The sequence below is a fragment of the Penaeus japonicus genome, unplaced genomic scaffold (genome assembly GCF_977035675.1).
Source record: "Penaeus japonicus unplaced genomic scaffold, GWHDUDI00000001_assembly GWHDUDI00000041, whole genome shotgun sequence".
NCBI lineage: Eukaryota > Metazoa > Arthropoda > Malacostraca > Decapoda > Penaeidae > Penaeus > Penaeus japonicus.
Window position 1 is genome coordinate 21659408 of NW_028234443.1, and position 15000 is coordinate 21674407.

The 15000-nt window shown below is 36.0% G+C and overlaps 1 protein-coding gene across 1 annotated transcript; it reads right to left on the reverse strand.

The window, feature by feature from the left end:
* Nucleotides 1-11407: 11407 nt before the first annotated feature.
* On the reverse strand, nucleotides 11408-13936 carry LOC122254515 (piggyBac transposable element-derived protein 4). The gene is made up of 3 exons (XM_086534358.1): nucleotides 13425-13936; nucleotides 13173-13341; nucleotides 11408-13088 (listed from the first exon to the last, which is right to left on the reverse strand). Exons 1-3 carry the CDS (start codon nucleotides 13555-13557, stop codon nucleotides 11765-11767), a joined length of 1626 nt encoding a protein of 541 aa, XP_086390484.1. The 5' UTR covers nucleotides 13558-13936; the 3' UTR covers nucleotides 11408-11764.
* Nucleotides 13937-15000: the final 1064 nt, after the last annotated feature.

Below are 15000 nucleotides of genomic sequence, written 5' to 3' on the forward strand. Positions count from 1 at the left end.
TTTCGAGCATGGCCTTTGAATTATTCCATATGGTTAGTGTTACTCTTATCCCGTGCCGTGTGCACGTGTGCGTTGTGCTTGTAATTAGCGCCTATAGGTGAGAACTAAGCAATTTGCATGTGTGGGTGCGTGTGAATGCGACAAGTTAGCCTTTTATTTGATTGGATTTGACTTTTCTTTTTGAGTGCGTGTGCGTGCGTACGTGCGTGCAGGTGTCTATGTGAGCAGGTGTGTATGTGTGCAGATATCTGTGCATGCAGGTGCCTACGTCCGTCTATGTGTGCAGGTGTGTATGTGTGCAGATATCTGTGCATGCAGGTGCCTACGTCCGTCTATGTGTGCAGGTGTGTATGTGTGCAGATATCTGTGCATGCAGGTGCCTACGTCCGTCTATGTTTGCAGGTGTGTATGTGTTCAGATATCTGTGCATGCAGGTGCCTACGTCCGTCTATGTGTGCAGGTGTGTATGTGTGTATGTGTGCAGGTGTGTATGTGTGCAGATATCTGTGCATCCAGGTGCCTATGTGCCTATCTATGCATGCATGCATGCACGTGGACGTGCGCGTTGTGTGTGTGTGTGTGTGTGTGTGTGTGCATTTATTCATTGCATGCATTTTACTAGATGAATGTGTACGTTTTGCATGGCGTGTACGTGTGCGTGTGCATGTCACTAGTAGTGCCTACAGATATCATGTGCGGCTTAGTTGTTTATTCACTGTTTGTTCATCCAATCATTATATAAGAGTTTGGTAGGGAGGGAGGTGTGCAAAATTGCTTTCCTTACTTTGGTTCATTTGAGAGTGAGTGAGTGAGTGAGTGAGTGAGTGAGCATCCCCATATTTGATAATATGTACAGCATTTTTCCTCTGACAAGTGGAATAAATAAGTGTGAAGACTCAAGTATGGCTAAGAATGTAAACATGTACGTCTCTCGATGTCTTTTTTTGTTTGTTTGTTTGTTTGTTTCATTTTTGTAAGCGAATGAATATCGTCGGCGGCGTCGGCGATTCCATGATTTTCCTTGCTGGTTGTTTTGTCGGTTATCGACCTAAGGGCCAGGTGGATAAGGAATGCATTCTAAACATTGTGGTCGTATCTCTCTATCTATGTATCTATCTATCCATCCATCTATCTGTGTAATGACTGACTCGTGTCGTGTATTCATTTATTCATTCATCGGTCAGTCGTCGCAAACCAATTTGCATGTGTGGGGAGTGGGGGGAGGGGGGAACAGGGAGGGAGGGAGAGGGGTTGGCCACCTCTATCATATTATCAATTGACTATGTGTTTGTTTGTTTGGCTTTTAGTATGTAGGCAACAACAAACCACTGGTGTAGTTACGATGGTATAATGGCAATTGGGAGGGAGTGAGTGAATGAGTGACCTCTTTCCTTACTAGAGTGAGGTCTATTATTACTATTATTATCATTATTATTATTATGTCGCCGTTGTTTCTATCAAGCTTGAAGGAATTGCCCTTGGTTGGTGAGTTAGTTGTCTTGGTACTTGTGTGTGTGTGTCTGCGTATATGCATGTGCATGCATGCATGCCTGTCTCTCTTTATTTCATGTATGCATGCAGATAAGGTAAAACTCAATCAATCAATCAGTCAGTCAGAGTGTAAGTGTGATGGATAATACTTTGAATTGTTTGATTTGATTCGTAAGTGTATGTGTGGTGACCCGGCGAGAAGATGCGTGCTTACTAGATTGATCGGTTGCTAGTTTGTTTGTTTGTTTGTTCGTTCGAGTAGGGTCCAAGAAAACGCAAGTGGAATAGCCATTTTTCCTAGCTTTGCTTTGCCTTGCTTTGTTTGCTCTGTTTCGTTTCGTTTCCTTTCCGCGAGCTCTCATCAATGTTAACTCGTAGCTACTAATTCTTGTCTGTCTGTCTGTCTGTCTGCGTATGTGGTTGTATGTATGTTGGGACATGTGAGAAGAACAAGAAATTCAAAAGACAGTTTGCTTGTTACAAGGAGTTCCAGAGGATAGTAAATCAAGAAACAAGCCAACGTTTATTTGATCTCAGTATATGTTAGGGGCAAAAACAAATGTAGGCAATAGTAGTATTAGTAGTAGTAGCAGTGTCGGTGGTGTTAATTAAGCATGTAACAAGCAGTAGCAATGATAATAAATAAGAGTGTAGGCCCATTTCATGTCAAGAGTCAAGGGGGGAGAAAGTGAGAGATGATACATGCATGTATGTATGTATGTATGCATGCATTTACAAGTGTAAAGTCGATTTATTACAAAAACTAAAACAAATGAATGAATGAATGACTAGAAATGAATGGTTGGTTCGCTGCCTATGATGGGAGAGAGAAAGAGAGAGAGAGGGGAGGTGGGTGGTACGGAGTGGAAAAAAGGGGGGGGGGGGCAAGTGAAACAGAGAAAGAGATAGAAACAATCTATGTATGTATGTTGAATCAGACAGGCACAGTTTGCTACAAGGGATATCTATCAATAATATTACGATACCTGGTGACACACAAAAGTGATTGATGAGTAAAATAGCCACTGAGTATGAGCACGAAGTAGTAATAATCATTGAATTTGATTTGGTAGAGGAAGATAAAAATGTACGTGCAAGAAAGAGAGAGAGAGAGGGAGGGAGGAAGAAGGACCACTGCCAGCCAGCCAGCCAGATAAGGAGGGGGAGGGATCGGGTTACAAACCGATCAGTAGTTAGCTAGTTATCAGTACCAACCCACTCACTCACTCTCTCATGAAAACACTCGAATTCCTCTCTCTCACAAACAAAATCACCACACAAAGGAACACACAAAAACTCTAAAACTCAAATTCAACACTGAAACAAACAGTCCAACCACACAAAAAGACAACAAGAAGGAAAAAAGAAACAGAGTCCAGTGAAAAACACGTACAAAAAGAGCAAAAACGCAAACTCAAACGTCAAACAAAAAAAAAAACATAACAAACATCAACTAAACTAAACAACAAAAACTGAGTCAAAAACAAAAACAAGCAAAAAACACAAAAAAACAATCTCACTCATCAGCAAACAAGACAATACAATACAATCCATTCCATTTCTCATTTCATATTTCATACACAAGCAACATTCAACTTGACTTTGCTCTTGCCTCGGTGAGGCTTTGGTTGGTCTTGGTCTGGTCTTCGAGGGTCTATTAAAATTTATTTCTATATTTACTTTTTTTACTATTTTTTCATATTTTTATTTTTATTTTTTTTTTTTTTTATATGTTTATAGTAAATAACTTTTTTTTTCCTATATTCATTTTACATAATAATATCTATATATATTTGTTTTATATAAATTTATTTAAGTAATTAACATATTTATATATGTACTATTAATGCTTCAATATGCTAATAATGTATAAATTATTAAATATATATTTTTTTTTTTTTTTTTATTCTTATTTAATTTATGAGATATAAATGTGTATGTTATGTATATTATTATAGTAGCAATAACATTATTATATTAACCATAACCATAACCTAAACTATATTAACATAACAAATATCTCAATATTACACAACACAAAATTCATTTCAATACATACATTTTTTCCTCATACATTATATAAAATAAAAATTTCTATATTTTATTATATCATTTATATTTTATTTTTCAATAATATAAGTTTAGTTAAGTCCCACCAAACAGCGATTCCGTTTTCTTTGACATAACTAATGTCTCCCATGTTCCAACAATATTTGATGTTTTTTATTTTACGCTTATTTACTACAAGAGAAACATGTTTTGTTTATGTTACACCATTTATCAGGTTTGTTTTTCCATTATGAAGACTATATATTTCAACTGCATTAAAACAAAAGTGTAAATCTATTTATATCATTATAATTTTATGTATAAATTAAAATAACCTAACATAACTACCACACAAATTTCGAATGTCATTTAAATACAACATTAATTCTTCTACATACACATTCGTAAACACTTAATATTTTTAATTATTTCTACTGAGTAAAAGGTAATATTATTTATTTAAATATTTTATATACAGTTTTTAATATAAATATTTATTTTATATATTACATATAATATTATTTAAAATTTACAAGCTATGTCTTTATTTAATATTATATAATATATAATATATTTTATAAATTTATATATTTTACATATATTGATATATATAATACATATTTTTTTTTAATATATTTTTTATAGTAAAGATTATATATTTTGTTATATATATTATATATTTTTATATGTTATATTTATTGTTTATATTGTTATATATTATGTATTTTTATATAATAATAATAATAATAATATAATTATACATATTATTATATATATTTTCTATTTCTTATTAATCTATATTATTAATATTTTTATACTATATATATATTATATATAATATAATATCAATATATATACATTTATATATTTATTTATATAGACATTATATTATATTTTTTTTCTATTATGCATTAATTTAATTTCTATTATATATTACAGATATAAACCTATATTTCCATCTAATATTATATATTATAAATCTAACATATTTTATATTTATATATATATCTATTATATATATATATTGTATAAAATTTATATATCTATAATACATATATATATCACATAATACATACATACATACATTATATATTATATAAATATATATATTTATATATATCTCCATATTACATAATATATATATCTCCATATTACATAATATATATATCTCCATATTACATAATATATATATCTCCATATTACATAATATATATATCTCCATATTACATAATATATATATCTCCATATTACATAATATATATATCTCCATATTACATAATATATATATCTCCATATTACATAATATATATATCTCCATATTACATAATATATATATCTCCATATTACATAATATATATATCTACATATTACATAATATATATATCTACATATTACATATATACATACATTATATACATATATACATACATTATATACATATATACATACATTATATACATATATACATACATTATATACATATATACATACATTATATACATATATACATACATTATATACATATATACATACATTATATACATATATACATACATTATATACATATATACATACATTATATATATATACATACATTATATATATACATACATTATATATATATACATACATTATATATATATACATATATAAATATATAATGTATGTATATATATAATGTAATATATATATATATAATAATATATACATATATATAAATATATACATATAAATATATACATATATATAATATATATATATAAATATATACATATATATAAAATATATATATATAATAATATATATAAGTACATACATTATATATATACATATATATATACAAACATTCATAAATTATATATATATAAATATATATATATATATATATATATATATATATATATATATATATATATATATATACATACATACATTAAATATATACATATATATATATATATACATTATATATATATATTATTTATATTATATATAATATATATACACATCACAAAGCCAAAACCAGCCACCAGCACCACAATGCCCAAACCAGCCACCAGCACCACAAAGCCAAAAGCAGCCACCAGCACCACAAAGCCAAAACCAGCCACCAGCACCACAAAGCCAAAAGCAGCCACCAGCACAACAATGCCCAAACCAGCCACCAGCACCACAAAGCCAAAAGCAGCCACCAGCACAACAAAGCCAAAACCAACCAGAGCACCACAAAGCCAAAAGCAGCCACCAGCACAACAAAGCCAAAACCAACCAGAGCACCACAAAGCCAAAAGCAGCCACCAGCACAACAAAGCCAAAACCAGCCACCAGCACAACAAAGCCAAAACCAACCAGAGCACCACAAAGCCAAAAGCAGCCACCAGCACAACAAAGCCAAAACCAACCAGAGCACCACAAAGCCAAAAGCAGCCACCAGCACAACAAAGCCAAAACCAGCCACCAGCACAACAAAGCCAAAACCAACCAGAGCACCACAAAGCCAAAAGCAGCCACCAGCACAACAAAGCCAAAACCAACCAGAGCACCACAAAGCCAAAACCAGCCAGAGCACCACAGAGCCAAAACCAGCCACCAAAGATTTTGCATATAATGCATGCTTCTGTCAACATCATATCATTCATACATGTCGCAGTTAACAGGTTACATGACAAACGTATACAATGAACACTCAAAAACGTTCATGACAACAAACATCTTTCTTTATAATAGTCATTTACAAATAACGCTTTTACAAAGTTTTTACGATAGGCTAAAAAAAAAAAATAAAGTGTAACAAATATGTATTATTATTTTTATATCTAATGAAATGTTTTGGGATAGATAATATTAATATTTAGGAAAACATCCTGCTAAATCAGCAAACTTTTTTTATTGTGAAAAATAATGTTCCTCTACTTCCAATAAAATAATAATTTACATGAAATTTCTTTATATTATACCTCGTCAATACTATTTAATTACCAGGCTTCAATTATGGATGGAAAAAGGAAAGATGACTTTTACCCTCACCTAACCTTACCTATCTTACCCTAACCTAACATCATACTATCTTAACCAAAAGTAATAGACATAGGTCAAGTTTCCGATAGCTGTCACTTACAAGGTAAATAACACATGGGAACGCTAGCATTACAAAATATTTGACTAAATGCAAATTACGTCAACATTTTATTATCAACCATACATAATGTCTTTTATAGAATCTCCTCCGCTCACGTCAATCCGCCATCTTTAGAAAAATATTATTTTCAAAATCAAGGTACTGCTCATAACTATTATTCTAAGAAAAGCACCGTTTCAATACATGTGGTAGAATTCGTCACCGTTACCTCGAAAAGACAAAAAAGAAAAGGGAGGGAGGAACGCATTTCAGCACTAACCAAGGACGTTTGGCATCTTGCAAGGCTAGTGTCTTTATATATTCCGACGTGTCATACAAATACAAAAAAAAAAAAAAACCCTACTCAAATAATTTTAACATATAAAAAACCTTCAAAAACAACAACGACACACGGTTACAACCCTAACTTCACCGTTACTCTTAGGGACGGAGATAAATACCGAACTTTTCATAGACCGACGTGTTCCCCAATAATGTACAGGTTTTCCCTATTATAAACTAGCACAAAAAAGGAAGCAGAATGCTTGACGCTGATAAACTGCCAGCTAAAACATATCAAGGCCCAGGCGCTCCCAAGTCACTTCGATAAAATTGATATGGTAATTAAGATGTGAAATATTGCTATTATCATTGATATTATTTCATCACAATGATAATTAATGAGTAACATTTTGATATACTACTTATTATTGCAACCTGTCTTCACCAAGAAGTATTAACTGATTTCATCAACATTACACATTTTACGTCTATAAAAGTGATGTAGGTGGAGGAGACGAAGCCGGGGAGTCGTTCGATTATCGGTATCTTTCTATATACAAAATCAAAGTTAAAAGAATGTAGACAAGCCTGCCGAAACATGGAAACGGGTAAATACATTATTGCCCAAGAAACAAACATTTGCCGAAATTCCCGAGACAACACATCTCAAAGACTTCACACCTCAGTCTGGCGAGTCTGAGAGAACAGACAACCGCGTCAACATTTCCACAAAAGAACACTCGAACAAGGATCACAGCTAATACTTTCAGACTGCAACCAGTAGCAATAATACAATACTAGTAATAAAACACTTGCGAGAAACAGGGTCAGTTGGAGCAGATGGTATTGCTCATGGTTGATTAATATATGAGACATGTCAGAGAAGTCAGAGAAGACAGAAAAAAAGAGAAAAAGCGAGAGAGAGAAGAAAAAACAGAACAAATAAAAAATACAGTGATAGAAAGAAACAGAGAGAGACAGGGGGAGAGAAGAGAAATAAATAAAGTAAAGAGCGAGACACACACAGACAAACAGACAGACAGAGAGAGAGCCAGACAGAAAAAAAATACAGTGACAGAAAGCAACAGAGAGAGGGGGGGGGGGGGGGGGGAAGAGAAATAGAAATAAGCAGAGAGACACACACAGAGAAAGAGAGAGACACAAAGAGAGAGAGGGAAAGAGGGGGAGAGAGAGAGAGAGAGAGAAAATAAAAAATACAGTGATAGAAAGAAATAGACAGGGGAGGAGGAGAGGAGAGAAGAGAAATAGAAAAAGCAAAGAGAGAGACAGAAACAGAAAGCCAGACAAAGAAAAAAGAAATATAGTGACAGAAAGCAAAAAAATAGTGATAGTGAGAAAATAAAATACAGTGATAGAAAGAAACAGAGAGAGAGGGAGAGAAGAAAAATAGAAAGAGCAAAGCGAGAGAGACACAGAGACAGACAGAGACAGACAGAGAGAGAGAGACCAGAGAAAATAAAAAATACATTGATAGAAAGAAAAACAGAGAGAGAGATGGGGGGGGGAGAGAAGAGAAATAGAACAAGCAAAGAGACGGAGACAGACAGAGAGACAGAGAGAGCCAGAGAAAATAAAAAATAGTGATAGAAAGAAACAGAGAGGGAGAGAAGATAAATAGAAAAAGCAAAAAAGAAATAGTGACAGAAAGCAAAAAAATAGTGATAGAAAGAAACAGAGAGAGAGGGGGGGGGAAAGAAGATAAATAGAAAAAAGCAAAGAGAGAGACACACAGAGACAGAGAGCGAGAGAATCAAAAAAAAATAAAAGAAAAGAAAGAGAATAAAAACTACAGTGATAGAAAGAAACAGAGAGGGGAGGAGGAGAGAAGAGAAATAGAAAAAGCAAAGAGAGAGACACACAGAGAGACAGAGAAAGCCAGAGAAAATAAAAAATAGTGATAGAAACAGAGAGAGAGGGGGGGGGAGAGAAGATAAATAGAAAAAAAGCAAAGAGAGACAGACACACACAGAGAGAAAGAGAATCAAAGCGAAAAAAAATAAAATAAGAGAGAGAGAATAAAAAATACAGTGATAGAAAGAAACAGAGGGGAGGAGGAGAGGAGAGAAGAGAAATAGAAAAATCAAAAAGAGAGACACACACAGAGAGAGAGAGAGAGAGAGAGCCAGACAAAGAAAATAAAAAAAATACAGGATAGAAGGAGAGAGAGAGAGGGGGGGGGGGAGAAGAGAAATAGAAAAAGTAAAGAGACGGAGACAGACAGAGAGATAATAAAAAATACAGTGATAGAAAGAAACAGAGAGAGGGGGAGAGAAGATAAACAGAAAAAGCAAAGAGAAAGACACACAGAGATAGAGATAAAAAGAAATACAGTGATAGAAAGAAACATAGAGAGGGGGAGAGAAGATAAATAGAAAAAGCAAAGAGAGAGACACACACAGAGACAGACAGAAAAAAAATACAGTGAGAGAAAGCAACAGAGTGAGAGGGAGGGAAGAGAAGAGAAATAGAAAAAACAGAGAGAAAGAGATTAAAAAAATACAGTGATAGAAAGAAACAGAGCGAGAGGGAGAGAAGATAAATAGAAAAAGCAAAGAGAGAGACACACAGAGACAGACAGAGAAAAAAACAAAAAATACAGTGACAGAAAGCAACAGAGTGAGAGGGGAGGGAAGAGAAGAGAAATAGAAAAAACAGAGAGAAAGAGAATAAAATAATACAGTGATAGAAAGAAACAGAGCGAGAGGGAGAGAAGATAAATAGAAAAAGCAAAAAGAGAGGCACAGAGAGAGAGAGAGAATCAAAATGAAACAAAACATGAAAAGAAAGAGTGAATTAAAAATATGGTGATAGAAAGAAACTGAGAGGGGGAGAGAAGAGAAATAGAAAAAGCAAAGAGACAGAGACGGAGACAGACAGAGACAGCCAGTCAGAGAAAATAAAAAATAGTGATAGAAAGAAACACAGAGAGAGGGAGAGAAGATAAATAGAAAAAGCAAAGAGAGAGAGAGAGAGAGAGAGAGAGAGCCAGACAAAGAAAATAAAAAATACATTGATAGAAACAAAGAGAGAGAGGGTGGGGGAGAGAAGAGAAATAAAACAAGCAAGGAGAAAGAGACGGAGACAGACAGAGAAAATAAAAAATACAGTGATAGAAAGAAACAGAAAGAGAGGGAGAGAGAGAGAGAGAGAGAGAGAGAGAGAGAGAGAGAGAGAGAGAGAGAGAGAGAGAGAGAGAGAGAGAGAGAGAGCCAGACAAAGAAAATAAAAAATACAGTAATAGAAGGAAAGAGAGAGAAAGAGAGGGGGGAGAGAGAGAAGAGAAATAGAAAAAACAAAGAGACAGAGGCGGAGACAAACAGAAAGACAGAGAGCCAGACAGAGAAAATAAAAAATAGTGATAGAAAGAAACAGAAAGGGAAACAAGATAAATAGAAAAAGCAAAGAGAGAGACACACAGAGACAGACTGATTGATTTTGATATGTTTATTCATACTATATACATTGTATACACATGAATAGGCATAGGAACTATGCCTAAATGATTTGTACAGTTCATGTTAGATTCTGAGACATACATTGTTGGTAAAGCAGATATTACTGTGACCCTGTCAATCAATAAGCTAGGGCAAAGCTATACATAAGACATAGTAGTACATGTATATCACTCTAGAAAGACCTTGCAATTTTATCTATTACGTAAACACAAGGAATTTGCCTGTAATAGATATGATAAAATGCCGTCCTTTATAAAGGATGTTGTAATAATGTACAATGTTTTACGTTTAATCCTTTCACGAAATTCTTCAATTACAGGACATATCATTACATATGGTCAAGGGTGTGTGAATAGGGCTGAATGCACAAATTACAATTTTTCAAATTCATAAACAAGCCAATCAATCTGACAACTACATCTGCACAATAACTGACTACAGTATCCGGTTTATCGATCCACGAAATATATTCACTAGCAACAATGCATAAATTTTCTGGTCATTATCTCCTCTACAAGAAAAGAATTCTGAAGCTAGTATGGTTGAACAAATATGTTAACATCAATAAATCTTGTTAATGCTTCCAATGAGAAAAATGTTACAGCAATTTTAAATGTCTTTTATTGTAGTTCTGATAGGCACTACCCTCTAGTAATAAGGTTAAATTATGAGATGAATCATAGATAATCAAGGAAATAAAAACAAAACAAATAAAAAGCCAAGTTACAAAAGAAATTTGATAAACGATCGGTCACATTCAGCGAGGAATAGCGACGAATTAAAAATAAAGTGATTATTTTTTTCACCCATTGGTCGCGGTTTCGAAGTTAGTATAATTAGGCTTAATACGGTATTACCATACGGTATTAATACGGTATATGGCCCGGATGTCCGCACGGTATTTTTATTACGCACGGGCGGTGTGGGAGGCCGCGCTCGAGGCAGTTTGACATCGGTTTTCCCTTTCGTTGGAAAACTGGAGAGGCTTGAAAATAACTTTTTTATTATAGACTCGTATAAGAAGTCTTTAGAAGAAACTTGACATTATTAGTTAGGTAATGTAATAAAAAATCATATCTCTTATATTAGCTCTTTATGGTATTCTTTTTCCTTTGAATCTACGTAAAATTGTTCGATAGCAAGTGAATACTGGAGTTGTTGTTTTTTTTTCAGAAACGAAAAAAATGGCTGGACAATCGGTAATTGTTTCATTTTACCAATGTCATAGCATGCTTTTGCGAGTTTATTTTTCTTGGAATTACACGTGGGGAATAAAAAAGTGAGTAAATCATATACATGTAATTACATGTAAAAACAACAACTATATACATATGTACATTCAACCAGTCTAGTAGTTTGCCTTGTTGTGATAGTTTTCAAAACAATTGAACACACAGAGAGGGACTTTGCAGACAAAGCACTCGGCCTTTGTCATTTTTCTGACTCCGTGTGTGTAACACACGTGACACCTTTTGTACTTTTTTCCCTCGATTTCCCTGATGACGTGCGGGTTTCTTCCTTGCAATCTGAGGGTTGAATTTGTTACTGCAGGTCTTCCTCTGCCACTGTACTTCGGTGCATCGGGGAGGTATTCCCGAAGCAGGCCTCTTACAACTTCCTCTCGGAAAGTCAGCTGGTGTAAAGCTTCGCCACCTACTTCTTTATACAGGGCAAAGGCATTGATCATTGCTAAATCGAAAAGGTACATGAATACCTTTTTATACCATTTGAGACTCCTTCTTGCTGCTGGATAGGATGCAGCAAGTTGGTCTCCTACATCCACTCCCTTCATTCCCTCATTATAGTCAATGATGGCCTTTGGTTTGATGACTTTGTTCCCATGGCGGTTGAGCCTGTCAGTCTCCACCATTTCTGATGTATGAATCGTCGACAGGACGTGTATGGGTTTCTTATCGACCCATTTCAGGCACATCATGCCTGTTGGTGTACTGCGTACATCAACTTCATTGAGTTTTAGTTTTGGGAAGTCTTTTGGCATCCATTTTCTGTTTGCCCACACTGTCCCACAGGCATTGCTCTTTCTACCCTGGAGCCAGTGGAACAGCGTAGGCGACGTGTACCAGTTATCAACAAAGAGCGTATAGCCTTTATTCAGTAGGTCTGCCGACTCCATAAGGTCGGCGACAGCCTTGTGAGAAGCCGGCAATTCCCCTCTGTCCTGGCCCGTGTAAAAATTGAAGGAACATGTGTAGCCACATGTTGGGCCTGAGGACACACACAACTTGTAAATCTTTAGGCCAAATCTAGCCCTTTTAGTAGGATTATAGGTAACGAATTTGAGACGCCCCCTGAACTTCCAAAGACTTTCATCAACTGTTATCCACTGCGGTGGGGTATATACAGACTGGCAGTTTTTCTTTAGATGCTCTATAATGGGACCAAGTTTCCACAACCTATTGCTTCCATCCTGTAATTCATTGGAAGAAAAGTGGAAGGCACTAGATATATGATCAAATCGATCTCGAGGCATGTGTTTTGGAAAAAAAGGTGCCTCGTGAAGGTCGTCCTTTGACCAATATTGTGTCTGGCGCGGCTTTGGTGATATCCCCATCATAATCTTCAGAGCAATCCAGACTTGAAATTCTGGAACACTCAGGGGCATCCACTTCCGCTCATGTCCCTTCACTAATCCTGGGTGTGACTCGGCGTAGCTGTAATGGACGATAAAACATTCAATGGAGTTATAGCATAATTTTTTGCATCTTTTTTTTGAAATGAAGGGGATGGGAACTTACTTATTCGTTTCTTCCACGATGATGTTGAGCATCTCGTCTGTGAAGAAAACCTTCAAGAATTCATGTGCAGACATCGAGGCATCGAGGTTTACCATCAAGCCGGGTGTCGCCGTGAAGCCAAACTTCCTGGGCACATTCTCTTTCTTGCGCCAACGGAACCCTGTACTGCCTGGTGATTTTCGAGAAAGAATGCCGTTAGTTTAGCCCGATAATGGCTCATTGGACACAATGTCACAATGCAGCTACACGTACCTGGCGAATTACGTTCATGAACGCGGGCAGCATACTCGGATAATGGCTCATCCGAGTCTATGCTGCTGTTGTGAATAGGAACGTAATCTATTTCGTCATCGGACGAATCAGTGTTAGTCTCAGGGTCCTCCATTCGCGTTTGTCGGGAGAGAGGGACATAATTTTCATTTACGTCATCTTCCTCCTCATCGGAGAAGTCAAAAAAAGAGTAAGTCGAAGTTCCTGGAAAGGAGTCGAGATCTGGGATTTGTTTTCAGAATTCTTGTCAATGAGAACTCAGTACGATATATGGCGTGACAAAGAAAGATTGCGTTGACTTACCTGGAGTGGGTTCCATGTTTGTTGTGTGGCCTACCAACTTCAGACCGGGTTTTTTATTCATAATTCTAGCCAATGAGCACTCAGTACAATATGTGGCGTGACATTCCAACCAATCAGGTAATATGGGGTGACTTTGAAACAGGGAATGGGGTAAATGGGTATGACGTCAAAACAGCGCGGTGAATTTGAAGAAAGAGGGAGGGGAGAGGGTGGGCGAGAGGGAGGGGGGAGGGTGGGCGAGAGTGAGGGGGGTGGGTGGGAGAGAGGGAGGGGAGAGGACAAGAGAGAGAGAGTGGAGAGGACAAGAGAGAGAGAGAGGATGTACAAACAGACACACACACGGACACTCACACGCCTACGTACATACACAGAGAGAGAGAGAGAGAGAGAGAGAGAGATGTGCGCGCACGCGCGCACGCACACACACACGCCTACGTATATACAGAGAGCGAGAGAGCGAGAGAGAGAGAGAGAGAGAGAGAGAGAGAGAGAGAGAGAGAGAGAGAGAGAGAGAGAGAGAGAGAGAGAGAGAGAGAGGATGTGCGCGCACGCGCGCACGCACACACACACGCCTACGTATATACAGAGAGCGAGAGAGAGAGAGAGAGAGAGAGAGAGGATGTGCGCGCACGCACGCATGCACACACACACACACTCACATGCACACACGTATACAATAACACTCATATATATATATATATATATATATATATATATATATATATATATATATATAAAAAAGGGTTATAAGGTCCAATGTCACTTCGTACTTGCGGGGACAATCGGAAGGTCACGTAAGGTAAACCGGAAACGAGGTAGTAAATGACGCGAAATGAAAAAATATGCGTGAGTAGGGCGTTCCCTCGTCCACTCGTTATCCCTAACCACCGTAGTACATCGTGCCATCCGCGCTGGGGCCAGCGCGTATCTTGTTCTGATATCATGCCATCCGCGTTTACGCCGATGCCAGCCTTGACATCATATCATGCCATCCGCGACCAATGGGTTCAGAAATGATGAACCAAATTATTAAAAATATTTTCGGGGACTTTATTTTACTGTGCTATAAGTAAGGAGTAGATGATGATGACTATATAGCGGTCATAATTTTTATAATAGCCTTAATATTAAGCAAAATGGGTTTACAATAAAATCCAAAACCTAGATGACACCACTTTCTCGCTCTGAAATAAAACCCATCCTGGAGAATGGGCAAGCGAATCTATCCCCCGTTAACTGGTTAATTATCACCGAC

Excerpts from the sequence above, each read along its gene's own strand:
- LOC122254515 (XM_086534358.1), bottom strand. The coding sequence starts at position 13,557 with ATGGAGGACCCTGAGACTAACACTGATTCGTCCGATGACGAAATAGAT. Across the intron at positions 13,342-13,424 it reads TCATGAACGTAATTCGCCAG|GCAGTACAGGGTTCCGTTGG; the intron begins GTACGTGTAGCT and ends GAAAATCACCAG. Across the intron at positions 13,089-13,172 it reads ATCGTGGAAGAAACGAATAA|CTACGCCGAGTCACACCCAG; the intron begins GTAAGTTCCCAT and ends CGTCCATTACAG.